At 21.2% G+C, this 27,375-nt stretch overlaps 3 protein-coding genes and 1 long non-coding RNA gene across 7 annotated transcripts in view; 2 read left to right on the top strand and 2 right to left on the bottom strand.

Moving 5' to 3' along the window:
* The window catches only part of LOC127281228 (uncharacterized), a 204,626-nt gene extending 195,463 nt beyond the window's left edge, over positions 1-9,163 (top strand). For both annotated transcript variants that reach the window (XR_007842939.1, XR_007842940.1), the window contains 2 exons: positions 8,098-8,295; positions 8,782-9,163. This is a non-coding gene — a long non-coding RNA (uncharacterized LOC127281228). The remainder of the gene's footprint in view (positions 1-8,097; positions 8,296-8,781) is intronic.
* The window catches only part of LOC127281217 (uncharacterized), a 257,929-nt gene extending 241,467 nt beyond the window's left edge, over positions 1-16,462 (bottom strand). For 2 of the 3 annotated variants that reach the window (XM_051304826.1, XM_051304828.1), the window contains exons 1-2: positions 15,890-16,462; positions 14,892-14,964 (exon numbers count right to left, since the gene is read on the bottom strand). The gene's annotated coding sequence lies outside the window, so the exon portion shown is untranslated. Of the gene's footprint in view, positions 1-14,886; positions 14,965-15,889 lie in introns of all 3 variants that reach the window. The other variant, XM_051304825.1, reaches the window with a different exon arrangement.
* A 571-nt stretch (positions 16,463-17,033) lies between these two features.
* On the bottom strand, positions 17,034-21,374 carry LOC127281163 (X-ray repair cross-complementing protein 5-like). The gene is made up of 12 exons (XM_051304729.1): positions 21,175-21,374; positions 20,978-21,094; positions 19,768-19,988; positions 19,527-19,655; positions 19,223-19,460; positions 18,950-19,136; positions 18,348-18,478; positions 18,070-18,216; positions 17,799-17,926; positions 17,528-17,731; positions 17,257-17,446; positions 17,034-17,158 (listed from the first exon to the last, which is right to left on the bottom strand). Exons 1-12 carry the CDS (start codon positions 21,196-21,198, stop codon positions 17,144-17,146), a joined length of 1,731 nt encoding a protein of 576 aa, XP_051160686.1. The 5' UTR covers positions 21,199-21,374; the 3' UTR covers positions 17,034-17,143.
* Positions 21,375-21,591: 217 nt separating this feature from the next.
* On the top strand, positions 21,592-26,974 carry LOC127281164 (nischarin). Its single transcript, XM_051304730.1, has 3 exons — positions 21,592-21,988; positions 22,113-22,425; positions 25,612-26,974. Exons 1-3 carry the CDS (start codon positions 21,861-21,863, stop codon positions 26,575-26,577), a joined length of 1,407 nt encoding a protein of 468 aa, XP_051160687.1. The 5' UTR covers positions 21,592-21,860; the 3' UTR covers positions 26,578-26,974.
* The last annotated feature ends 401 nt before the right edge of the window (positions 26,975-27,375 follow it).

Here is a 27,375-nt window from a genome sequence, read left to right as displayed (position 1 = left end):
AATTTTTGTTTGCATCAAATAAACTATATACGCAGAAAATTAAAAGGCATTAAAATTTTGGTATTAAAATAAGCAAAATTGGATTAAAATACTAAGCGTTGCAGTTTATTTTAATGCCTTTTAATTTTCTGTGAAACGAATCCGCACTCTTTCATTAGTAGAAAAACTATACTAATCCAGATTTAGAGACTACTAATTCGCTTATATTTAATCAGTAAAATTTAACTAATTGTAAAAAAAATTTTACTATTAATTAGTTACAGTTTACTAATTCAAAAGCAAAAAGTGAATCACTAATTCGTTAAAATTTTTAAATTCAGATTTAGGAGTGCCCTATATAACTTAAGGGAAAATAATTTTGCATCTTCTTTTACAATATACGTTCAATTAATTTTCAATAACTTTAAAAACTTTTTTTTTCAACTTGTGATAAATTTCAGTAGAGAAAAAATTTTGATAAACGATTATTGTTTATGGATTTAAAAAAAAAAAAAAGAAACCGTCATCAATGTCACGAAGAATCTTTCACGATCAAACTTTTTCTCGTATATATATAACGTTAGCTTCTCCCTCTCTTTTTTTTTATATATAGGAAATTTTTTCTATTTGTTTTTCACTTCCGCCTTATTTTATCCTTCGTCATTGTTCCTGTTAGGTTTTCTTATAGAACCGAAAGCGATGGATCGAAACCAAAAACTTTTCTTCATCCGCGCACTGTATTGAACTTCTTGGAGAAAAGCTTTAAAGCTTTCCTCTTTCCTAAAATGTATATATATATACAACCCTATTCGTGTGTTTTAGTTAAGTTTCAGGCAAGATTTCACAAATTGTAATTTGAAAGTTTTGACAAACCAAAAGTGTGTCAAGAATTTTTTAAAAATAAGTAAAGAAATAGAAAAACAAATTTATAATAAAAAAAATTTAACTAAATAAAATTTTATTAGATATAATTTTAATTGAGCCGAATTTTTATTTCTACAAATTATTATTTTGCCAAAATTGTTATTAAACCGATTTTCTGTATTACCAAAATTTTTTATATAACCGAAAATTTACTTTGCAGAATTTTTGTACTTGTTCGAATTTTCATTTGTCCGAAATTGAAAACAATCGACAAAGATTTCGGCGCCAATTTTAAAATTGACCAATCAGAAACTACCAAGAAAATTGTGATTGGTCAATTTTAAAATTGGCGGCCGAAATCTTTGTCGATTGTTTGTTCGGTCGTTTTTAATTTCGGACAAATGAAAAATACAAACAAATACAAAAAAAAATTCTGTGTAGTGAATTTTCGGTTATATAAAAATTTTTGGTAATATATAGAAAATCGGTTTAATGAAAATATTTGGCAAAATAATAATTCGAACAAATAAACTTCGGCTCAATTAAAATTCTGCTTAATTAAAATTATATTTTAATAAAATTCTATTAAAATGAATATTCCAATTGATTTTTAGAACTTATATATATTAATGCATTCCATTTTAAGTAACAAGTTGAAATTAATTTTAGAAATTGAAATTGTCGATAAAATGAACATTTTATATTGAATATATGCGTATATAGAAGCGTCTGTGTGACTGTGAAAATATTATGAAACTATAATGACTTTATAATAATTAGGGCAATATCCTAGTTGGCAAACTCATTAAAACTCAATGTTAATCCTATAATCTCAGAAATGAATTCAAGTCCTTGAGTGTTCCTTACATGTTTGCAATTTCGTATATAAACTGGCGGCTGCACAAGCTTTTGTCAACATTTAAATATATATATATATATATATATATATATATATATATATATATATATATATATATATATATATATATACATATATACATATATACATTCCTCGCTGGATATGGGTTATCTCACTTTCCTAAAACACACATATGCTTTAGGGTTGTAGGTCAAATTTAACTTTAGCTAAAATTTAGTTAACCCCAGAACTGTGTGTTTATACCTGCGATGCTTAATTGTTTCTCTCTACAATAATTTCTGTCCATCTAATATATAATATGTCCAATTTATATTGTTGTATGTAAAATTTCATTTAAACTTACACATTTTTCAAATATTTATGAAAAAACCGAAATTAAATTAAAAGTTTAATCGGAAATTAATTAAAAAATTAAATTAAAACTTTAATCAAAAATTAATTAAAAAATTAAATTAAAACTTTAATCAAAAATTAATTAAAAAATTAAATTAAATGTTTAATCAAAAATTAATTTAAAATAAAATAAAATAATTTGAACATTATAATATTAGTTTTGGCATTTTTCTTTTATTATTCCCGGGCGCATGAATTTACCACAAAAAACCATTAATTCGGATTTTTATTTCTTGTTTTATTTTAAAGTATTTTATTAGAAATTAATTATTTTTTACACGAATTCTCAAATTTACGAATTAAAATTTAACAGATTTTCTTTTTTATATACGAATTTTTCCATAACAAAATTTTTAGCTACCAAATTTTTGCCAGAATTTTTATTTTACAGTCATTTTTTTTACTTGAATTTTTATTTAAGAGAATTTTAATTTAAACGAATTTTAATTTAGCAGAATTCTTATTTAATAAAATTGTTTGTGATTCGAATTTTTAAACGACATAGAAATTCCAAATTACCGAATTTTAATTTGTCCAAATTTTTATTTATATACACTGAAAATAAAATTTATTTGATTCAAATACACCGGTATTTGAATCAAATAAATTTTTTTTTCAGTGTACGAATTTTAAATTGATAGAATTTTCAAAAAGCCGAATTTTCATTTGTGCAAAATTACAAATCGACAGAAAGTTTTCGGCGCAATTTTTGAAAATTCACCAAAATTAGAAATTATCAAGAAAATCGTGATTGGACAATATTTTCAAAAAAAAAATGCGCCAAAATCTTTTATGTCGATATTTCTAATTCGGCCGTTTATAATTTTGGACAAATGAAAATTTGGCGTCTTGAAAATTCGTACAATAACAATTGAATGGTAAATTTCGAAAAGGGCTCAAATCTGAAAAGTGTAACAGTCATTTTCCCTGTCAATTGTTATGCGAAAATGATACTTACGCTTTTTCGAGTTGAGACCTTTTCGAAATTCACGAAAAATTCAAATTCAAAATTCAAAAATTCAAAAATTCAAATTTAATTTTGAACAAATTAAAATTCAGTGAATTGGTATTTCTGTCATTTAAAAATTCAAATCAGATAAAATTCTCCTAAATTAAAATTCTTTTAAATAAAAAAACTTGGGTAAATTGAAATTATGTGAAATAAAAATTCTGCCGCATAAGTTAATCTAAAAATTTTGTTAAATAAAAATCAATTAATTAATTTATTAATTTATTAATTTATTAAAAAAGAAATTCCGTTAAAGGCTTATTCGAAAAAAATAATTAATTCGAAAATAATTCGTCTAAAAAATATAATTATAATCTAATAAAAAAATTCTTTAAATTGAAAATAACAAAAATTATTTTTATGGAATAATCATGCGCGAGCGGTCCTCGGCAAAATGTATAAATAAATTACTAAATTATTTAATTAATTATCTTAATATAGAAAACTGAAAAAAAAAGATAATTTAAATCGTTTTTTAAAATTTTAATTCGTTCAAAATAGAAAAAATAATTTAATAAAATCAATAAAAATTGGAGTGTTAAAATTAAATCAACATATTGAATGCATAATATATCGGATATAATTGCGCGAATCATCTCTATATTTATTCTTTGAGCATTAAAAAAAAAAAAAAAAAAAGAATAGAAGTTAAATTTCCGTTAAATTGAAAAAGAATTTAAATTTCAAATTGAAAGTCATCGTTGTTAAGAATGTAATTCGTTTTATATAACTTTCTCGGAAATCCTCAGGAAGGAAAAGTGCGAGGATAGTCAAACTATTTTCTTATTCTATATATATATATATATATATATGCGCTCAAGTGCTTTTGTTTTCTTTCGTGATATTGCAAAATGCAAAAAGGAATCGGGGGAAAAAGGCGCATCATAAAAGGCTCTCTTTTATACAAATATATATATATATATATATATATATATATATATATATATATATATATATACAACAAAAAGTATAAGTCAAGGCAAATAAAAAGAAATTTTTTTCAACTCTTTTTTTTCCATAAGACATATATATGTGATTTAAGAAATCTAATATCGTTCCCAGGAGAAAGAGAAAGAAAGAGAGAGAGAGAGATACAAAATTGTAAACGAATGAACATTTCCTGTGTGAATCAACTTTTAATAGAATTCGAAAAATTTAAGACCAAAAAAAATAATAGAGATATCAAAACTCTAATTCGCCTCAAGGACATTCAGAATATTCAATAGAAAACTTATAAATATTTCATGATATCAGAGAAAAAGCTAACAAAACATTTTTTTTTTTTATTATACATGATTAGAATATTTTAATTTTGAAAGCATTTTCTTTATACAATTTGTATTTAATTGTTCGTGAATCAAAAAAAAAAAAAAAAAAAAAATCTATAAAAGGAAGTATTAAATTATTTTGTTTGTTTTTTTTTTTATTTAGCAAATCTCTAATAAAGGAATCGCGAATGTCCGAATGAAAATTGTTTGAATTTAGTTTCGACTAGAGAGGATTGCTTTCAAAGAAATAAAAAAAAAAAAAAAAAAAAAAACCCCCCGATACGATCAAATAAAAATAAATGAAACAATCGAATAAAAAAAAAGAAATGAAAAAAAAGACCAAACGAACAATAAATGTGACACAAAAAGAAAAGATGAGAAAAAATTAATATTAAATTATTTTTAATTTGGGATTTTTTCCACACGAAATTAATTTGAATCTCATCACCTTAAAGTTGAAAATATTTATTTTCCCATTGCTAAAATTCAAAAAGAAAATTAAAAGCACTTCGTCTTAATTTTCCTAAAAGAAATTATTTTTAAAAATTTTATTTTGATATTTTATTTTAGTTTTGTATTTTTATTTTCTTTTTTTTTTTCATCAGCTGTTATTGCTGCGCGCGACGATTCTTAATTTCGAGTCGGTAATACCAACATAATACGAGAACAAAATATGATGGACATAACCTCACTTTTTCGAATTATGTTGGTATTACCCGGCTTAAAATTTAAGAATCGTCGCGCGCAGCAATAACAGCTGATGAAAACAAAACAAAAAACAATTTCTAAATTATCATTATTAAAAAAACGTTTAAATAATAAAATAGATAATAAATAAAGTATCATTTAAATTTGTAAAATAACTAAAAGTAATCAAAAAAAAAAAAAAACTCTCCTGAAATGGTACATAAAATAAAAATTCAATTACTATTGAAAAATTAAACTAAACAATAAAAAAAAGTACTTTTCGATATATTCAAAGGACGATTAAAAAAAAAGGGGGAATAAATAAATAAATAAAAGTGCTAGATGAATACGTCGCTTGAAAGAGGCAAAGAATGCGTTTACGGTATATATAAAGTCACGAGAGAGAACCGGTTCTTGAGTATCGCGAATTTATGTATTTTACTCTTTCTTATTTTCTTTCTCTCCTTTAATTCCATTTTTTGAAAGTGTATTATAACTTCATTATTTAAATTCAAAAAAAAAAAATGCGACAATATACAAAATCATTCAAAATTAATTCTAAAAGAGAATTTTTTTGAGTCTAATCATCATTTTATTATTATATCAGTTTTCAACGTGGTTTTATCTCTTCATCTCACATTCACTTGTCTCCTTTTTTCTATCTCATATTTCTCTCTCTCTCTCTCGCTCTCATTTTCTATATATATATATATATATATATATATAAAGTCTACCTCTGCGAATTGTTACAGCAATTTCCCACGTGGAGTTGATTTACCAACGATGACGTTATATATATATATATATATATATGTATACTTTCTCCGCACAAAGCAAGTGCGTAAGAGAGGAAAAAACAAGTCCTTGAAGGAGGTGCAATTAAGATTGTTTTAAATTGCAATATAAAGATGAAAAATAAAACCAGACCAAAAAAAAAAAAAAAAAATGAAGAAACGGAGAAAAAGACAAAAATAAAATCTATAAATGAAAAAAATTCACTAATATAAAACAATAAAAAATAATATACAAACTGATTGGATTTTTATATTTATTTATATTATTTAATTAATTATTATTATTTATTATTATTTATTATTTATATTATATTTATATACCTATATATATTATTTTTTATTTTATTTTTATTTTATTATTATTTTTGTTTTTGTAATTTTATATTTTATTCTTTAAATTTTGTATATAATATTCATTATTAATTTTTTTTAGGTTTGCGGAAAAAAATTAATTAATTCTTTGAAAACCAAAAAAAAAAAAAAAATGAAGAAACGGAGAAAAAGACAAAAATAAAATCTATAAATAAAAAAAATTCACTAATATAAAACAATAAAAAATAATATACAAACTGATTGGATTTTTATATTTATTTATATTATTTAATTTATTATTATTATTATTTATTATCATTATTATTATTATTATTATCATTTATTATTATTATTTATTATTTATATTATATTTATATACCTATATATTATTTTTTTAAACAAAAAAGAAAAAAATACGATTTAATATTATAATTCCATGGATTTTGTGGATTGAAATTATAAAGAAGAGGAAAAAAAACTAAACCAAGAAAAAAATGATAAAACGAGAAAAAATAATAAAAATAAAATCTGAAAAAAATTCACTGATAAAATAATAAATAATAAAGATTGAATACTATTTTTCTGGGGGAAGATAAAAAAAAAGTTTTTAAACTAAAAACGAATATCGAAAAACAGATTTAATATATAATAAAACTTATTCGATAGATTCATGGATTGAAATTAAAGAAGATGTATTCATTAATATTATTATTATTATTTTATGTGGTATTGTGACATTCTGGAAATATCCCGTCTTTGCTATTTCTGAGATGTTCACTTCAATGGATTCTTATAAAATATAAAGCGGTTCTTGATCCCGGATTACTGACGACAACCAAGGAGGCATTTTAATTTGACATTAAAACAAAAATTTCATTCCAATTGTTATAGGTATTTTTAAAAATTTGTTTAAAAAAAAAATCTTTTTAAATATTTCAAAAAAAAAAAAAAATTTTTTTTGTATTGTTAATATTTTTTTAAAATATTTTTTTACTTTAAATATTTTTTTGTTTTAAATATTTTTTTATTGTTTTAAATATTTTTAATCTAAATTTAAAATCTAAATATTTTTAAAAATATTGTTTTTAATAGAAATAAAAAAAAATGTAAAAAAAAAAAAATTGTGAACAAAAAATTTATTTGATAATTTTTTAACTTCAAATTTTATTATAAAATATTTTTTTTCACATGCAAAAATAAATTAATTATTACATGTTTAATGTATTTATTTATTTTCCATTTTTGTAATAATTTTCAAAAAAAAAAAATTTGTATATACCGCAAATAAATATATTCGTTCCTTATAAACGTTCAAATTTTTTTTTAGATAAATTTTTTTCTATAATTTTCCGTCTTAGAAAAGAAAATTTCTTTTCCAATCGCTTATTATTTTTAACGTTGTGGATTTCAGAATCGTATAAATAAATAAGCAAAATATCTTGAAAAGTCATTCAGTTAAAAAAAAAGTAATAAAAATAAAATTTGAAAAAATTTTTATAATAAAATTAAGGTTCAAAAAAAAATACTAAAAAATAAAATAAATAAAATTTAAACAAATTAAAAAATTGAAATTAAAATAATAATAAATAAAATTTTTGTAAATTAATTTACCTAAACAATTTAAATTATTGAAATTAAAATAATAAATAAAATTTTAAAAATTAATTTAAACAATTTAAAGTATTGAAATTAAAATAATAAATAAAATTTTCAAAATTTAAACAATTTAAAGTATTGAAATTAAAATAAATAAAATTAAAAAAATTTAAAAATTAAATTAAAAAAATTTTTTAAATAAAAAATAAAATAGAAAACTGATGATAAAATGTATATTTTAAAAAAATGCATACGACAAGAGCCCAGAATCGTCAAGCGTAACGCAACAAACAATTTTCTCAATTTCTGTTTCAGTTTCAGTGATCGCAAAAGATACACACAGTACAAACACATTGTATGTATGAGTATATATATATATGTATATACTTATAGGCCAGAAGAGTTTGCAAAAAGAATATAACAAAAAAACTTGAGAAAAATCTTGGAGAGAAAAGACGCAGAAGCTTAAAATGGAATCGATAGTACCTCAGAAAAGAAATCTACCTTGATTTTGTAAAAATATATTCTCTATGTTGATATATTTAAAAAAAAAAAACAAAGATTGACATTTTTCAATAGTGTCAATATTTTTCAACAATTTTTTTTTATTTTTTTTATTATTATTTGTTTTTAATTATTATTTATTTGTTTATTTTACAAAATAATAATAATTATTATTTTCATATTATTATGTAATTATTACTATTCTGCCGAGTGCAAAACTGAAATTGTTTTTCTTTCGGATTATTATTTATTTACTTTACAAAACTAATTATATAATTATTATTATTATTTTTTTTTTTTTTTTACTTTCTATTATATTATTATTATTTATTATTTTTTTTTACTTTCTATTATATTATTATTTATTATTTTTTTACTTTCTGTTATTATTATTATAATAATTATTATTGTTGTTCTTATTTTTGTTTTTGTAATTTTATATTTTATTCTTTAAATTTTGTATATATATATATATTCATTATTAATTTTTTTTAGGTTTGCGGAAAAAAATAAATTCTTTGAAAATGGTGGAAAATATACAAAAAAAAAAAAAAATTTTTTTCAACATGAATGAAAATGAAAAAAAAAGGAGAGACATCCGGTGGAAGAAAAGGAAGTTAGAACGACAGACTGTAATGAAAAATGGAGAAACTACCAAGATGCCAAATAAAACGAAAAAGTTGAAGGAAAATAAAAAGACTCCGGAATCGATGGAGGTTGAGAGAGAAAAAAAGAAAAAAAAAGTCACTAGGGAAAAATGTCTCTTCCTTCATCCCAGGATCTTCTAAAATTTTAATGTTCTTAAAATATTTTTTCAACTCTTTTAAAAAAAATTTGATATTTTTATTTGCCAAAAAATATAAGCATAAAAACGAAATTGAAACGATTTTTTTCTTTTTAGACAATAACAAATAAAAGATTTGTCTATTATTACATCTCGTTTCCCCCAAAGGATTTATATATCTATTTTACTGATTCTTTACTATTTCCCCTGTGTCTCACTTTATGAGGAATATTTTTTCCACAATTTTATACATATATATACTTGACTCTATTTTGTGCACGTACCTTTTAAATCTGATTTTTTTACGACTTGGAATATAAATTTCTAACTCAATTTAGATTATATAAAAAAAAAAAATTTACGTGGCGAATATTGTATATGCTTGGGAAATTGAGTCTCGAAAATTCAGGATGAATTTTTATAATAATATTTAATAGAGATCCTCTTTTCACACTTTTTTTTCTATATAAACTGCACTTTCATAATTCGAGCTTTATATATATATATATATACACACTTCAAATACGAGAGTGAGCTTTTTGGTGATTGAAAACTTCGATTATAATACAAGTTATATACTTGAAATTCAGCAAAATGCATCGAAGTGAAAAATAAATATATCAAAAATTCATTCTGGAAAATTTATTTAAAAATATTATGAAAAAATAAAAAAAAAAAAAAAATTAACTTTTTTCCTATCCAATAAAGCGAGAAAGTTATTCGACATTTTTTTTTTTTTTTTAATATAAAGAATAAAACAAAAAATTAAAATTTCACAACGTTAACGATTATGGAAAAAAAAAAAATTTTTTTTCACGCAAAACATAATACAATTTTTGGCCTACAATTTTTTTTGTTTAAAAATTTTTAATCAAAAAGGTTAAAAAAAATAAAAAAATTTTTTACGCGGAAAATAATACAATTTTTTTTGTTATAAAACTTTTTGAAAAATAAAAATAAAAACCAAAACCCAATTTTTTTTCAACGCGTAAAAAATAATAAAATTTTTAGCTCTACAATTTTTTTTGTTATAAACATTTTTTAAAAATAAAAATAAAAATAAAAACCAAAAGAAAAAACTAATTTTTTTCTCCACGTGGAAAATAATAAAATTTTTTTCCTAATTTTTTTTTTGTTCCAAACAATTTTTAATCCTTTAGAAAAAAAATAAAATTTAAAAAAAGCTGGATATTTTTTGTTTCAAATAAAAAAAAAAAAAATGTTTTCAGTAAAAAAAAGTAAAATTTGCATAAAAAAAAAAAAAAATTTCCTTTAAATCGGTGATTAAATATATATATATATATATATATATATATAAACGTGAATTTCACTGACGTCAAATAAGAAAATAAAATATTACATGAAAAAAAAATATAATATATCGAAATCGAATAAACAAATTCTAAAGTGTGTAAAAAGTTCAATTTAATACCTTGAATTTCTATATAATAGAAATCCGAACGAAATAGAAAAAGAAGCTAAAAAAAAAAGGGAATTTCCAAGAAATCGAAAGAAGAGAATTATTGGATTCCCAACATAGGAGAAATAACGACATCGTCAAAATTTTTCGTTAAAAGAATTTTTTTTTTTTTTTTAATTAAAACGAGAATTATTCGTATTTTTTGTATAATCTCTAAATTTCGATGAAATAAAAAATTTTTATCATATATATATAAAATTTGGAAATTTTATCAGAAAAAAATAATTCGGACAAATAAAAATTTGAGAAAATAGAAAATTCGGACAAATAAAAAATTTAACAAATGAAAATTTGATCAAATAAAAATTTCTGACAAATGAAAATTCGAATAAATAAAAAGTCTGACAAATGAAAATACGGATAAATGAAAATTTGAAAAAATGAAAATTTCTTGCAAATGAAAATTCGAACAAAAAAAAATTTTCACAAATGAAAATTCGGATAAATGAAAATTTAAAAAAAATGAAAATTTCTTGCAAATCTTGAAAATTCGAACAAAAAAAAATTTTCACAAATGAAAATTCGAACAAATACAAATTCTGACATATGAAAATTCGAACAAATAAAAATTTGAACAATTGGAAATTCTGTGAATTGAATTTTCGGTTATAAAAAAATTTTGTAATAAAAAAAACTCGGTTTTATAAAAATTCTTTCAAGAAATAATTCGGACAAATGAAAATTCGAATAAATAAAAATTCGGATAAATGAAAATTTGAAAAAATGCAAATTTCTTGCAAATGAAAATTCGAACAAATACAAATTCTGACAAATGAAAATTTGAAAAAATTACAAATTTCTAGCCAATGAAAATTCTAACAAATAAAAATTTTCACAAATGAAAATTTGAGTAAATAAAAATTTGAACAATTAGAAATTCTTTGAAGTGAATTTTCGTTTATATAAAAAGTTTTTAATATAAAAAATCGGTTTAATAGAAATTCTGTCAAAAAAATAATTCGAACAAATAAAAATTCTGTAATATAGAAAATCGGGTTTAATAGAAATTCTCAAAAAAAAAATTCGAACAAATAAAAATTCTACCAAAATAAATTGAGGCATTATTATACAAAAGGGTTTGTCCCGTTTATATGAATAAATAAATAAAATAAAACAAAATAATCGAATTACAGAAAATTAAAATTAAAATTCAAAATCCAAAAAGAAAATGTAATAAAAAAATTAATAATAAATAACAAAAAAAAAAAAAAGAAAAAAAATTGTCCCCCTCGGGATGGTTTACATGAGAAAGCTAATTTCACTACAGATTAGTGCGATGAGTAATAAGACAAGTTTACGATCGACATTATAACTGGTACAAGTGCCCACGAACTTGTACACTATGTACACGATCTCTCGCGTATACTTGCACATACACATCGACCCTTCTAAGTTCACGATTGCTTCGGGGCATTCTATTCACAGCAAAACGAGAGAAAGAGAAAAAAAAAAAAAAAAAAAAAAAGGGCCGAATGAAAACGAGGAAACGAGCACGTTGTAAAGAAGGAATGCAAGAGAGCGAGAGCCGCAACATCAAAGTGGTATCTGCGGTGTTTGTGTGTGTGTGTGTGCTCTCTAGCATTAGACTATAGACGCGAGAGAGTGCATATTTTGTATATTGATTTCAAAAGCTGAATCACTTTGCCGATTACAAAATTACTCTTCATTCTCATTTTCTACAGTTTATTATTTATTTCCTCCTCTCGACTGATTGCCACTAATAACACATTCAATCTCATCATTTTCAAAAAATTTCTTTTTTTTCAACTGTAGCGACATTCTATACTTGAAATTTATTCAAAATAATTTTTCTATAATTTTTTTTTTGAAATTTAAAAAAAAAATGAGGAAATACATATTTTTTAGTTTTTTATTTGATAAAAATTAGTTATTATTGAAAAAAAAATTAAAAAATAATTTTAAATTACTTTACAATAATAAATATAAAATAAATAATTAATAATAAAAAAAAATCTAAGAAATTATTTCACTAGGAAAATTATTGCGAAAATAAATTGATTCGATAAAAGTGAGTTATGATTAAAATAAAAAATAATAAAATAATTTTGAATTACTTTACAACAATAAATAAAATTATTTATTAAATTATTAATTAAATTATTTGTATTTAATAAAATTATTAATAAAAAAATTTAAGAAATTATTTCACTAGAGAAATTATTGCGAAAATAAAATTGATTCGATGAAAATGATGATTAAAAAAAAATTAAAAAATAAGATAAAAAAATATTTTTGAATTAAATAATATAATAATAATAATAAATAATTAAAAAATTAAATAATAAAAAAAATCGAAGAAATTTTATTTCAAAATCAAGGAAAATTTTTACGAAAACAAATTCAATTTAAAAAGAAAATAATCTAATGATTAAAAAAAATTCAAAAATAATATTGAATTACTTTACAATAATAAATAAATATAATAAAAATAATTATCAATAAAAAAATCTAAGAAATTATTTCACTAGAAAAATGATTACGAAAATAAATAAATAAATTAATAAAATAAATAAATTTAATAAAAATGAATTATTAAAAAAAATAAGATAAAAAAATAATAATAATAATAATAATAATAATAATAATAAATAAATTAATAAAATAAATAAATAAATAAAATAAATAAATTTAATAAAAATGAATTATTAAAAAAAAATAAGATAAAAAAATATTTTTGAATTAAATAAAAAATAATAATAATAATAAATAATAATAATAATTAAAAAATTAAATAATAAAAAAAAGTCTGAAAAATCATTATTTCAGAATTTGAAAAATTATTGAGAAAACAAATTCAATTTTAAAGAGAAAAAAAATCTAATTTCGAATCGAAGGAGAAAATATTCTTTTTTTTCCCTTGAAGAGCAAAAAAAAAAAAAAAAAGAAAACCAATCGACAAATTTGGAGCACACGAATCTGGTTTTCGAGAGAGGAAAGTAAGGCAAAATTGCAAAAGAGAAGCTGTGCGATAATAATTCACGAAAGAGTTTTGGATTTAAATGAACTTAAATTGGAGTCTGAAGCCGCGCTCACAAAACTTCCTTTTTGGTGTTTTGTAATTTGAGAGATAATAAGAGATTCTTGCTTAGATTTTGCTTTATGCCCAAGTTCGTATAAAAAAAAAACAAAAAAAACGAAAAAGAATTTCAAACTGAAACGAATAACCGTTTGAAAAGAAACAAAAAAATAAATAAAAAACAAAATTTAAATTCCCAAAATTGAACCTAAAATAATATTTAAATTTTCTAGAAATAAATTTTTAATTAAAAATTTTTTTTTTTTTAATCAAAATAATGAAAATTCCACTTTTAATTCAATTAAAATTTAAGTTAATTTTATAGTTCACTTTGATTCAATGTAATTTAACTTACATTGTATAATTAAAGGTATACACTTACATTTAATTACACAATATTTTAATCAAACTGAATTGAAATAATATAATTTAACTTTAAATTAAATTTCACAAAAAGAAAATTTTATTTTAATTAAAGGAAAATTCGAAAAAAGTATAAAAATTTTTATATTAAATTAAATAATAAAAATAATAACAATAATTGCCCTTATATTTTCAATAAATAAATAAAAAAAATAATAATTGCTTTTTTTAACAATTATAAAAATATTAATTTAAACTAATTTTTTTTAATAATAATAATTGCCCATATATTTTCAATAAATAACTAATAATTGTTTTTTTTAATAATTATGAAACTATTAATTTGAACTAATTTTTTTTTAATAATAATAATTGCCCATATATTTTCAATAAATAAATAATAATTGTTTTTTTTAATAATTATGAAAATATTAATTTAAACTAATTTTCATACCGTTTTGTTCAATAATTATTTTTTTTTATCGTCTTTAAAATTAGAAAATAAAAAAAAGAAAAATTTTTTTTAAAAATATTTTTTATTTTCATTGTTATTGTTATTTTTATTTTTATTTTTACTTTTATTTAACCTTGTAAACTGAAATTTTATGTCTCCGAGAGAAATATATATATATATAATAATATATGAGAAAAAAAAGGGATGTTCTAATTTAAATTCTTGACAGTGAGATAAACAAAGAGGGAGAGATGCGCGAGATAATAAAGCACTCTTTGCACCAAAGAGGCGAGGTGTTTTTAATTTGCGGTTTTCTGCACTCATTAAATAATTCATGGACCCATTTGCGTATATTCTATTCTCTACGCGCGCAAGCTGTAAACCGACAGTTGGAACTTGGAGCAAGGACTTAAGTCTTCTGAGTATTGTATATATATATAAGAGACGCAACATTCCAAAGAGAGAAGAGACCGGGCACTCACCTTACCTCTTCTACCGCTTCTGCTGCCGCTTGGTAGATCAGCCTTACAGCATTGCTGCATCATCTCACAATATGGACCCTGCGAAACATTAAAAATGCAAAAAAATTCAATTTCAATCAAAAAAAAAAAAAATTTATAAAATTCTAAATTATCGTTTTTATAAATAAAAAATTTAATTAAAGAATAAAAATATTTAAAAAAAGACAGATAAAAAAAACGTTACTTTAGTAACGGTAACTAAAAACAATTCCCTAATTTCTGCTTTCAATTGTTTTTAATTTCGATTAAATTTTAATCACTTTTAAAATTCGTAAATAAAATTAAATATTTTTAACATTTACAGATTTCCAAATTCTTCTAAAAAATGATGATTAATCTCAAAGTTATGTTCGGTTTGTCACCGAGGAATTTGAAAGAAGAAAAAAAAAAAAATATTGGAGATATTCAACAAGGAAGAATATTGTAAATATATAATACTATCCTGTGGGAAGCGTAGGCGTTTAACGCATTCCTATAATCGAGCTCACAAGTCGCTATTGTGACCTTTTTGTATTTCCTTCTAATTTCAAATTCATCTTTGCAGATTTATGAAAATTACTATTCACATAACTAAAAACTTTATAGTCAGAAATTTTAGCTGTTCGTTTTAAAATCTTTTCACCGCGGAAATATTGCATATTCATGTATATATATAGAAAATATAATTTTAATATCGGAATAATTAGAAAGAAAATTAAAATATATACAAAAAATAGTTATTTTTTAATAAAAAAGGAATTTAAAAGTTTATTTCAAAAAAAATAACGAACTTTCTCTTATTTGAGGTTAGAAATAAAAACGGTTTTTGCAAAAAATTAATTTTTTTTAAGGTTAGAATGTAAATATTTAAATTTAAATTCCATAAAACAGAAATCTACATTTGGTGAAAAAAAAAACAAATTGAAAGCAGAAAACCTTTTATATATTCAAAAATGATTTGACCTTTCGGTTATACAAGACTGACCTTTGACTTGAGCATGTAATCTGGGATGCTTTTCTCGCGAAGTTAATCCATCTTCGCAGCTCTCTTCTATTATAAAGTCGGCGTTTTATCCCGAATGGAGCACTTCACTTCACAGAACATGTCGTCGTCGTATAAGAGAGCTTGAAAATCGCGATGGGAAATAAAACTGCACAAAACCCAAAAGGAATTTCTAACACACACACACACTGGACAATTTCCTAACCTTTAATAGCACAAAATACACTTTTTTCTTTTCTTTTATTACTTTTTTTCTCATTAATATAAAATTACCGTGCAAAAGAGAATGAAAGAATAAGCTATATGGTAATTTAAAAGAAAATAACAACTAAGAGACGAAGGAATTCTGGGAGTTAAAAAAAAAAAAGTGATAAAACTAACGGATTAGAAAGACGATTTATCGTGAATTTTGATGGTTTTCGATTGGTAATTTTTTTTTTTAATCCATTGAAAAAAGCCGGACACGCGACCACTAAAAAGATTCAACAAGCGCGCGAGGATGAAGAAATACTATTTTTCGAACGAGCACAATCCAAAGAGGCAACAGGTTCGCGGGAGAAAGGGAGAAAGATGGTCGTTGACAAGGGGAGTGTGGGGGGGGGGCGCGACGGTCTTTCAGGAGCGGTACCACTTTGGAGAAAATGGGCGTTTAAGGGCCCCAGGTATTTTTTATTATACAATTATGAAAAAATTATATTTTACTATTGTTTAATTACTATTATTATAAATTATTATTAAATTATTATTATTTAATCAATTTAAGGTTATTTTTTTAATTTATATTATTTACATATTTTTATTAATCGACAAAAATTTTAGAACATGATTGTTTAATTATTATTATTATTAATAAATGATTTTATATTATTATTATTATTTTAAGGTTTTTTTTTAAATTTATATTATTTAAACATTTTTAACAATTGAAAAAAAAATTTATAAAATAATTGTTTAAAAAAATATCTTTTCTAAATTTAAAAATATAAAAGTTTTAAGTTAAAAAAAACTTTAATAATAAAATTATTATTAACAAAAAAATTAATTTTCTTTAAAATTTCTCCTTCATAATTATTGAAAATACAAGTAATAGAGGATAAAATTTAATTATAAAAAAAAAATAAAAGAATTTTTAGAAAATAAAAAATTTTATTTATAACAATTTCAAATAGAAATCATTTTTTTTTTTTTTAAATACATTAAGTATACATTCAATTTCTTCAGTGAACCATGATTCCATTAAAGATCGTCGAACTAAAATAAAGAAAAAGTTAAAAATAAACAAATTTTTTCAATAATTTTTCGTATATAATATGAAATTATTTAATTTTTTAATAAATTAGAAAACTTACAAGATCATCGTCATTATTTGTTGTTGATTCGACAATTTCATTGAAAATATCCTCTTTCTTTTTTATTTCCTTTTCAGCCTCTTCAGCTGCTTTTATTAATTCTTCTTCGGTTTTTATATCATCATTCACGACTTTATTAACATTTTCCTCATTTTCATCAGATGTTTCTTTTTTTTTAATAACCACGGGCCTAAAAAATAGAATTTTGAATAATAATAATAATAGTTGAATAACAACGGTTTTAAAATAAAAATTAAAAAAACATATTTACTTAGGCTTGACCCATTGTGACAATTTTTCCAAAATTGGTTCACTTTTTTCAATAAGATTTTTAGGAGTTGATATTAAATCCATTAAATATTGATCCATTGGTGGCAATGGATCACGATTCAATGCACGATAGGACAAATAATCCCATTTATGTTGTTTTAAAGGATTGCAAAAACTTCCAGGTTGAAAATTTTCATCGTCTTTCCTGTGAAAATTAGAAATTTTCAATTTTTTACATTTTTTTTTTTTTTTTTTTTTTTTTAAATACCTACGGGAGTGTCATTGACTCAATATAATCATCAATGTCTTTTTCTTGTTCCTCATTCAGTAAATTTAATTCCTCTCTTGGTTTTAAAACACGTCGCTCCTCAATGAACGGAAGTCCAACATGCACGAGGCACTAGAATTAAAATCGAAAAAATATAAAATAACAATCTTTAAAATAAATAGCAGTCAATTTGTAAAATTCATATTTTTAAATCACTTTCTCAAAAAAAAAATGTAAAAAGAAAATTATTTTAATTTGTTTTTTTTTTTAATTACCGCAATTTCTCCTTCTTCAATGCGGGGAAATAAAATACCCATTTTCGGTTGACTGTTCGCCTGATAAACTTTTCTGACAATTGCCACTAAACCTAAATGTTTCATGTTACCCACTAAGGCATAAAATTTATTCTTCGAATCGGCATTCTAGAACAGAAAAAAAGTTAAAATTAATGAAACTAATTAATAATTTAATTAATTAATAAAAATAATAATAAAAGTAATAATAATAGTAAAAATAAAAAAAAAAGCTGAGTAAAAATTAATTTTTATCATACATCTTCGGGAACAATTATATGCGACCCTTTTCCAAACCAATGTTCCAATGATACTTCTTCTTCTTTGACAAAACCCCGAACAATTAAAGATTTTACAGTTCCTTTAAATTTTGCCTTATCTTTATCGTTATCTGAAGATAAAAACATTTTTTTTTAACTGTAAATTTAGGTAATAAAATATTTTTTACAAACTGATTCCAGACATCATCTTTTCTCTACAAAAAAAAATTAAATAAATTAGAGTGATTAAAAATTCTTGCCAATAAAAAAAAGGTAAAAGAAATATTTACTAAAAATAATTTTAATTAATCGTTTTCAATAATAAGAATTATAATAAATTCACATTCTAATTAATTAATTTTTTATCTTGTTTACCATTTGAAATTTGTAAATTAGTTCTAATGACTTTTATATCCAATGGCGTTTCTTATTTAAACAAAATTCGAAATATTTGCCAAAAAATTCTACATTTTTGATTTAAAAAATAGTGAAAAAGGAGAAAAATAATTAAAACAGGTGAAAAAAAAAGAAAAAAAGGATTAATGTCTGCGACTCAAATTTGCAATTTTATAAAATAAAAAATTCTTTTTTTTTAAACAAACCTGTGAAAGGAATGAAAGTACCACCGTATTTATAACCTTTATTAGTATTTTCGTCGTCTGTAACATTTCTATAACGATCGACATATTCCGTGGTACGTTTAACATCCACTTCGCTTTCTGGTGGAAATCCAACGGAATCACTTCGTGTTGTTAATTTCCAACTTGGAAAAGGAGCAGGTTCTGTTACCTATAAAATATATTTATTTAACAAAATTAAATTACAAATACAAAAAAAATAAAAAGAAATAGAAATAAAATTATTTAGAAAATTACCTTGACGTATGTTAATGTAGAAATTGAAATACTTCCAATTTCAAGAGGACATTTCCAAGGAGTTGGTTTCACTGGTGGATTTTTATAAAAACGTGTCTCCAATAAATAATTATCTATTTGATCATAAGCATAGAAATCATTATTTTCTGTTTGTTTAATAAAACGATAAACTTTTGCAGCAAGTTGTTGACTTATATTTAAATTATTTGTGCTCGTTTCAAAAAAATCGGAAGAACCACTGAAAAATGGAATTTTTTTTTTTTTAATTAAAAGTTAAACGTATCGAGTAATTAAAAAAACTTACATAAACATCAATTTAACTTTTGAATTGACAATTTCATCTGCAACGTCTCTTGCATTAAATTGTAAAATTACATCTTCACTTTCTTTAAAGTTGTTGATAATTATTACTTTAACATCATCTTCTGCAAGTCTAAAAAAAAAAAAATTCATTACTAATTTAATTAAAAAAATTAAAATTTTCAAAATAAATTATTATTTTCTGTAAAAAAAAAGAAAAGGGAAATAATTTTCAAATAGCTCACGAGCATTTTTCTTTAGCGAATTGAAGCGCAACATGTAATCCTTCAACCCAACTTGATGTACGATTCGTTGATTGAAGTTGAAGAGTTTTTTCCACCATTTCCCAATTTGGATGTTCTAATTCGGATTTAAATTGATAAATATTTTCCATATTTTCTTCATTATCAGTTTCATTTGAGCCAAAACATATTATATTAGCGTTGTCTTTTTTACGAAGAAATATCTAGAATTTATTTCTTTTTTTTGAAAAATTTGTTGATGAATTTTTTTTATATTATAATGTATTTCACGCCAAAGTAAAAGTCCATTTGCAATTACATCTCCGATTTAAAAAAAATTTTTTTTTTCTTTTAGTACTAATTGAGACAAGCTTCCATGAATTTTTTCAAATTTTTTTAGAAAGCTGTTTTCGAGTTATAGAATTTGATTTGAAACCATAAAAAAAGTCCCAAAATTTATGGTTCTTTTCGTTTATTGGGTAAAATATGCAAAATTAAAAAAAAACTTTCAAACAAAAATTATAGATCTTATTAAAATACATTTTTTTTATCTTATGCATTTTTTACCCAATAAACGAAAAAAAACCATAAATTTTGGGATTTTTTATGGTTTTCACCATAAAAATAAAATTTTTTGGGTATTGTCACTATGATTTTCATAATCAGCGCATCAAAATACATAAAAGTACGTAGTATATAAAAAAAAACCAAAAATATTTTTAAAAAATTCAAAATTCAAAAATTTTTGAAGAAAATTACGAAAAATATTGTAAAAATTGTTTGCCCATTATTGGGCTAGGCTTAAAAGTTTCGTAAAAAGAAATAGTTTTTTTGAAAAAATTTTGAAAAAAATTGTTTAGTACGTTAAATGAGAAAAATGACTTTTTATCATTAAAACTCAAAAATTTGATAGTAATATCGTTTAAAAAAAAAAAAAAATCGCTTTTTTTTGAAAAGTACGTTTAAAAACACACATTTTGATAAAAAAAAGACTTTTAAAATTGATGCTTTTTTAAGGAAGTTATAAGAGCATTCAAAAATTAAAAATCATGAAAATTCTCTAACTCGAAAACGGCTTTCGAAAAAAATTTTTAAAAAATTCATGGAAGCTAGTCTCAATTAGTACTAAAAGAAAAAAAAATCGGAGATGGACTTATACACTTTGGCGTGGATTACATCATATATATAAATGTAACAATAAATAAAAACTTACTTTACGTTCTAAAATTTGTTTTACAATTATTTTGGCTTTATCCAAAAATGTTTGAGTTTCATTTTCAAGAATTTCATTACTTTCTTGACCGACGTTAACAAGAAATATAACTGCCTCCTATTTTATAAAAATATAAAAATTAATAAATGAGAAAATTAATATATTTATCAAAAATAGAAAAAAAACGAAGAGGTTACCTCCGGCTTCTTTTTTGGTGGCATTATATGTCCCAAATCTCACAATTTAAAATATAACAACAATATTTCAAAAATTTCTCACTCTTTGTTTTTCACTTTTTTTTTTTTATTTATATATTTATTTTGTTTTTGTTGCACAAATAGTGAATATACAATACTCCGGTATAAAATGACGTTTCACGTTTTCATCTAACCTAACCTTATATTTACCCGCTTGAATCAAATACAGACGTATATTGAATTAAAATTATATAAAGTGTCTTAAAACATCGTGTTATTTACATTTTTGACTATAATTTATAAATATTAAATGACAATTTAATTTTAATAAAGTTTAAATTTTAATTAATAACATTGTTTTGAATTTATAGTTGACATTTCTGCCACGTGAGGGATTCATAACATCCGCCATATTGAAAAATTCATCATTTTGGGTGTTTTTGTCAAGAGAACTGTCAAAAAGATAATTTCAATCAGAAATGTCATTTTTTAATAGATAATACATATATATTTATTGGTCGAATAAAGTGTTATGTCTGATAAAGTGTTTAAAGGTGAAAAAGAATTACGAGGAGTTTGTCAATAAATATTTCGAAACATAGTAAAATTCTCTGAATATCAAAATATATCGTAATAAAACTAAATAATTTATCAAATTTATTTATTTTGTAAAAAAAAAATTAACAATGGCTTGTCTTCTTTTAAATCAAGACGATATGCATATAAAAATTCCATCAAGTGAAACTGTTGACAATGTTACTTTTTACACAATTGAGGTTAGAATCGCTACTATTCAATGGACCGTAAAACACAGGTAAAAACAAATAAATATTGTTATCAAGATTTCATTCAAAAAAAAAAAAACAATCTTTTTTCAAAACCTTACAAAAAGGTTTTTATTTATTAATAAAAATAAATTTAAATAATTTAATTTTTAGATATAGTGAATTTGCTGAACTTAATGAAATTCTAGTTTCGGAGCATTGTGTAGAAAAAGATATTCTACCGCCAAAGAAATTAATTGGAAATAAAAATGAAATATTTGTTGAAAAACGAAGAGTTGGATTAGAAATTTATTTGAATGCTGTTTATAATTATTTGAAAAAAGCAATGCCACGGGAATTGGCAATTTTTCTCGATTTACATGTTTATGATATTTTCTTTTTACTACAAAATATGGCATTACAATTTTTCACCGAAGGCGATTTATTACTGCAATCATCCAAAAGTTATACATTTAATCCCGTTCAGGTAAAAAAAAAAAAAAATACACTATTATTTTAAAATAAATTTTGTGTTATTTGAAAATAATTATTATAACTACAAATTTAATTTTAAGTCATTAAAGAAAATAATATTTTTAAATTAAGAACTAAAACTTCAATTCATGTTTTTTAAAATTGCGGGCACGGATTATACGACTTTTTTCAAAAATACACCTTTCTCGATTTTTTTTACTTTTTTTTTACAAATTTCTTAAAATAAAATACGTCTTTTTAGTATACAAATCTTCAGATCTTCTTTATTTCAATTATTTGACAAATTTTTCTCTAAATTAATTATTTTTATTAATTTTAATGAAATTCTTCACATATTCAATTATCTTAAACTATTTTTCAATTAAAATTTTTTTGAATTTCAACAATTGTTTATAATTTAAAAAAAAACAGAAAATAAAATTGCCAAAAATTTCAATTTAATTATTTTTAAAATTTTCCTTCTAAAACTATTTGAAATTTAATAAATTTAATTATTATAATTCTTACGAAATTCAATTATTAATGATTTTTATAATTTTCTTCGAAAATTAAATTATTTGAAAGCATTTATCAATTAATAACTTTTGTAATTTAATTTTTGATAATAATTTCTAATAAATTCTTCATCACCAAAAATTGCAATAAAAAATTACTTAAAGTTAAATTAATTTCAAAAATCTGAATTTTAAATCTTTAAAAATTCAATTACTTTTAAAAAATGTTATCTAAAATTATTTAATAAATTATTTTCATTTCAGTGAAATTTAATTATTGACATTAATTATTATTAAATTATTAATTTATTATTTAATTATTTCTAAAATTTTCAACTATTACTCTACCAAACTTCAATTATTTTTAATAATTTTAATATTTCTTTAAAAATTCAATTATTTAAAAAAAAAATTTTAAATATTCAAAAACTTTAAAATTGAATTCGAAAATTTAAATTAAAATTTAAAATTTTAGAAATTTGTCCTACTTAATTAAAATTTTAAAAATTTACGTCTTCGAATCTGAAATATTTTACTTATTTTAATAAAATGCGATTTTTTCGACTTTTTTTTACATTTAAAATAAAAAAAAAATTTAAACAAAATACATTTTTTTGTTAACAATGCAGATCTTTTTCAGATCTTCTTAATTTCAATGAATTAACAAACTTTTCCCTCAATTAGCAAATAAAATTACCAAAAATTTTGAATTCAAAACTAATTGAAATTTAATTATTTGCAAAAATTTCGATTATTTTCAATGATTTTTATAATATTCTACGAAAATTCAATTATCTAAAAGCATTTTTCAATTAAAAACTTTTGGAATTTAATTTTTTGTTTATGATATCTAATAAATTATTTATCAACAGAAATCACTAAAAATTTCTCTTTTTATAATTATTTTCTGAAATTTAACACAATCTTTTGAAATTCTTCTAAATTTCCAAAAATTTCAATTTAAAAGCTTCTAGAATTTAATTATTTCTAAAATTTTCCATCTAAAGTTTTTTGAAATTTAATAATTACAATTATTAACTCTCTTGAAATTCAATTATTTTCCAAAATTTCAATAAATATCCCAAAAATTCAATTATTTTAAAAAATTTCAGTTCAATTTAATTAAAAATTGAATTGTCTAAAATTTTTATTGAAATTAGTAAATAATTTAATAAAAACATAAATTATTTTACAAAATTTTAATTATAATTAATCAAAAATTTCTTTTTTAAAAGAAATCTCAATGATAATCAGGAAAAAAATTTAAGTAGTTTCTAAAATTTTTTAATTATAATATATCGAAAACTTTAGAAAACAAAAAAAAAATTCAATAAAAATCAGGCAAAAATTCCCTATTTTTTAAAAAATTTAATTATAATTTGTCGAAAACTTAATTTTTTTTGAAATCAAAATTGAAAATCAGACAAATTGAATTATCTAAAAAAAATTTACAAATATTAAAAACTTGAAAATCAATTATTGTATGTATGTTATCTAAAATTATTTGATAAATTGTTTTTAATTCTGTAACATTTAATTATTATCTAAAATTGAAAAAAATCTTTTTAAATTCAATTTTTTTCTACAAAATATAACTCTTTCAAAATCCAATTATTTTTACTATTTTAGGAATTTTTATAAAAATCTTGAAAAATTCAATTATCTAAAAGTATTGTTTAATAAAATGCTTTTTAAATTCAATTTTTGTATGTGATTTCTATTAAATTCTTCATTAAAAGAAATCACTAAAAATTTCTTTTATTTTAATTATTGTCTGAAATTTAACACAATCTTTTGAAATTCAATTATTTTCAAAACTTTCAATTTAAAAATCTTCTAAAATTCAATTATTTATAAAAATTCAATTTAAAAACTTCTAAAATTTAATTATTTCTAAAAAATTTTGAAATTTAATTATTTCAATTATAACTCTTCTGAAATTCAATTATTTAAAAATTTTTTTTATAATATTCTTCGAAAATTCAACTATCTAAAACCATTTTTCACTTAAAAATGGTTTTCAAAATTATGTTATTTTTGTCTGCAATTTCTAATAAATTATTTAGTGAAAACATAAAAAAAATTTTAATTAAAAATCACGTGTAGTTTAATTAATTACAAAAATTTAAATTATAAATCTTTGAAAATTCAATTATTTAAAAAAAAAATGTTGTCTAAAATTATATTTGATAAATTATTTTTAGTTCTGTAAAATTTAATTATTGTCTGAAAATTAACAAATTGAAATTCAATGATTTCAAAAAAATTTCAACTTTAACTGTTCCAAAATTATTATTTAAAAATTTGTAAAACTTAATTAAGTATTGCCTGAAATTTTTTTTGACCATCAAAACTAAAAACTTTGACAAAATTTTAAAATTCAAATAAATTGCTGAAGTCAAATTTGAAAAAATTATAAAAATGGAACTTTAAAAATTTTTTCCTAAATAAAATTTTGAAAATTTGTTTTACAATTAGTTCGATTCTGAAATATTTAAAATAAAAATTTTCTTGACAATATTTTTTATAGAATTATTCTCATTACAGAATTAATAAAATGAATTTAATATTTAAAGTTATTTAAAGTAAAATATTTATTAACCAATTAATCCGAGGCCTTTGTTATATATTTGGTTTGAAATATTTGAAAATTCAATTTTGTCACATTTTTTTTTTTTTTGCAGCTTTACGCAATCAGTGAAAGACTAAAACATCCCTGTCCATCATTGGAAGTAGTCGACAAAAAATATGACTTTAGTCATGTACTCGAATTAAATTCTCATTTAACAACATTAATAATACAAGGAAGTTGGATTTATTACGGTACAAGTAATATTCTTCCATCATCATTGAATGTTGAATTGACAAATTTTAAAAATGTGGAAAATTTAACAATCAATAATTTTCCAGTTGATAAAATTTATAATATGGGAACACTTCGCGATACGGTAAAAATTCTTAATATTCATAATACAGAATTAAAAAATATCGTTGAATTAGCAATGTGTGAAGAAGTACATAAACATATTGACAGCGCAAATGATTCACATGTATGGTTAAAAATAATAAATTTAGATTTAAGTAACAATCAAATTGAAATAATTGACGAGGCAATTAAATTAATGCCACATATTGAATTTTTAACATTAAACAATAATAGACTTACGGAAATTTCTAATGTTACACTATTACCACGTTTATCACAATTATCATTAAATTCAAATAATTTTCATTCATTACCCGAGGATTTACATATAAAATTAGGTAAAATTGTACAATTGGATTTATCGCAAAATTATTTAACATCATTGGCAAGTTTTGCGAAACTTTATTGTTTAGAAGGATTGGACGTGAGTTGTAATAGAATTGAAAATATTGAGGAAGTGAAATTTATTGGTAATCTTCCTTGTTTGGAGAATTTACGATTAACTGGAAATCCAGTATCGACAATTGTCGATTATAGAGTGAAAGTTCTTGAACCATTTGGAAAACGTGCGGCTGATATTTGTTTAGATAATGAGAAACCAAATCAAAAGGAACTCGATACTGTTTCAATTTTACAAGCATTAAGAATTGCAAGAGAAGGTAAATCACCAATGTTTAGTGGAACTGATGCTCCATTATTTTCAGCTGAAATTCCAACTATTTGAGATTCGGCGAATGAGGAACGAGGTGGAATTTTATAATTTTTTTTTTTCCCCCAAAAAAAAATTATCGATTTTCGTCTTCCAAAGAAGTAGAAAATCATATTATGAACAAAAATAATTTAAAAAATTTAATTTAAAAAAAAAATTAATTTAAATTTTATTATTATTATAATTATTTTACAAGAATTTATAGAAATTCTATATATAGAAATGTAAATAAATTTGTAAATAATTCATTTAGTTTTGGGTTTTAGGAAACATATATTGAAAAAAAAAAATATTAATTAATAAATATTTTAAATCGAAATAACCCAAGACTGATGTAATTTATATTTTCGAAAATTTCACGAAAAAAAAAAAAATGTTTGTTAATTGATAAATTAACATTTTAAACTAATATCTAAATTTGTATTTATTGCAAAAAAAAAATAGGGTGTATTAAATTTTTACGTAATGTTATAAAATTATGACATGAATTTTAATATATTTTATAAAATGTTTTTTCGAAAGTGCAGAAACATCTTAAAATGTAACTGTACAAAAAAAAATAACAAAACTTTATAGCAAAAAAATTGTAAATATGATATTTTAATAAAATATTAATAATAATCTGTGATAAAAAAAAATTTCATTTTTTTTACCGTATCCTACAAATTTTATTTAATATAATATGAAAAATATAAACAAATTTTTATCTAATTTTATTTGAATTCCAAATTGTAATTTTTTAATTGCAATTTTTTTTAGGAATTGAATTTCCAAGAATTTTAAGTATTTAAAATAATTGAACTATATTTAGAA

Source organism: Leptopilina boulardi, unplaced genomic scaffold (genome assembly GCF_019393585.1).
Source record: "Leptopilina boulardi isolate dan_hultmark-lab unplaced genomic scaffold, ZJU_Lbou_2.1 LbouV2_266, whole genome shotgun sequence".
Classification (NCBI taxonomy): domain Eukaryota; kingdom Metazoa; phylum Arthropoda; class Insecta; order Hymenoptera; family Figitidae; genus Leptopilina; species Leptopilina boulardi.
The sequence above is the reverse complement of the archived record's forward strand: the minus strand, read 5'-3'. Positions and strand labels throughout refer to the sequence as shown.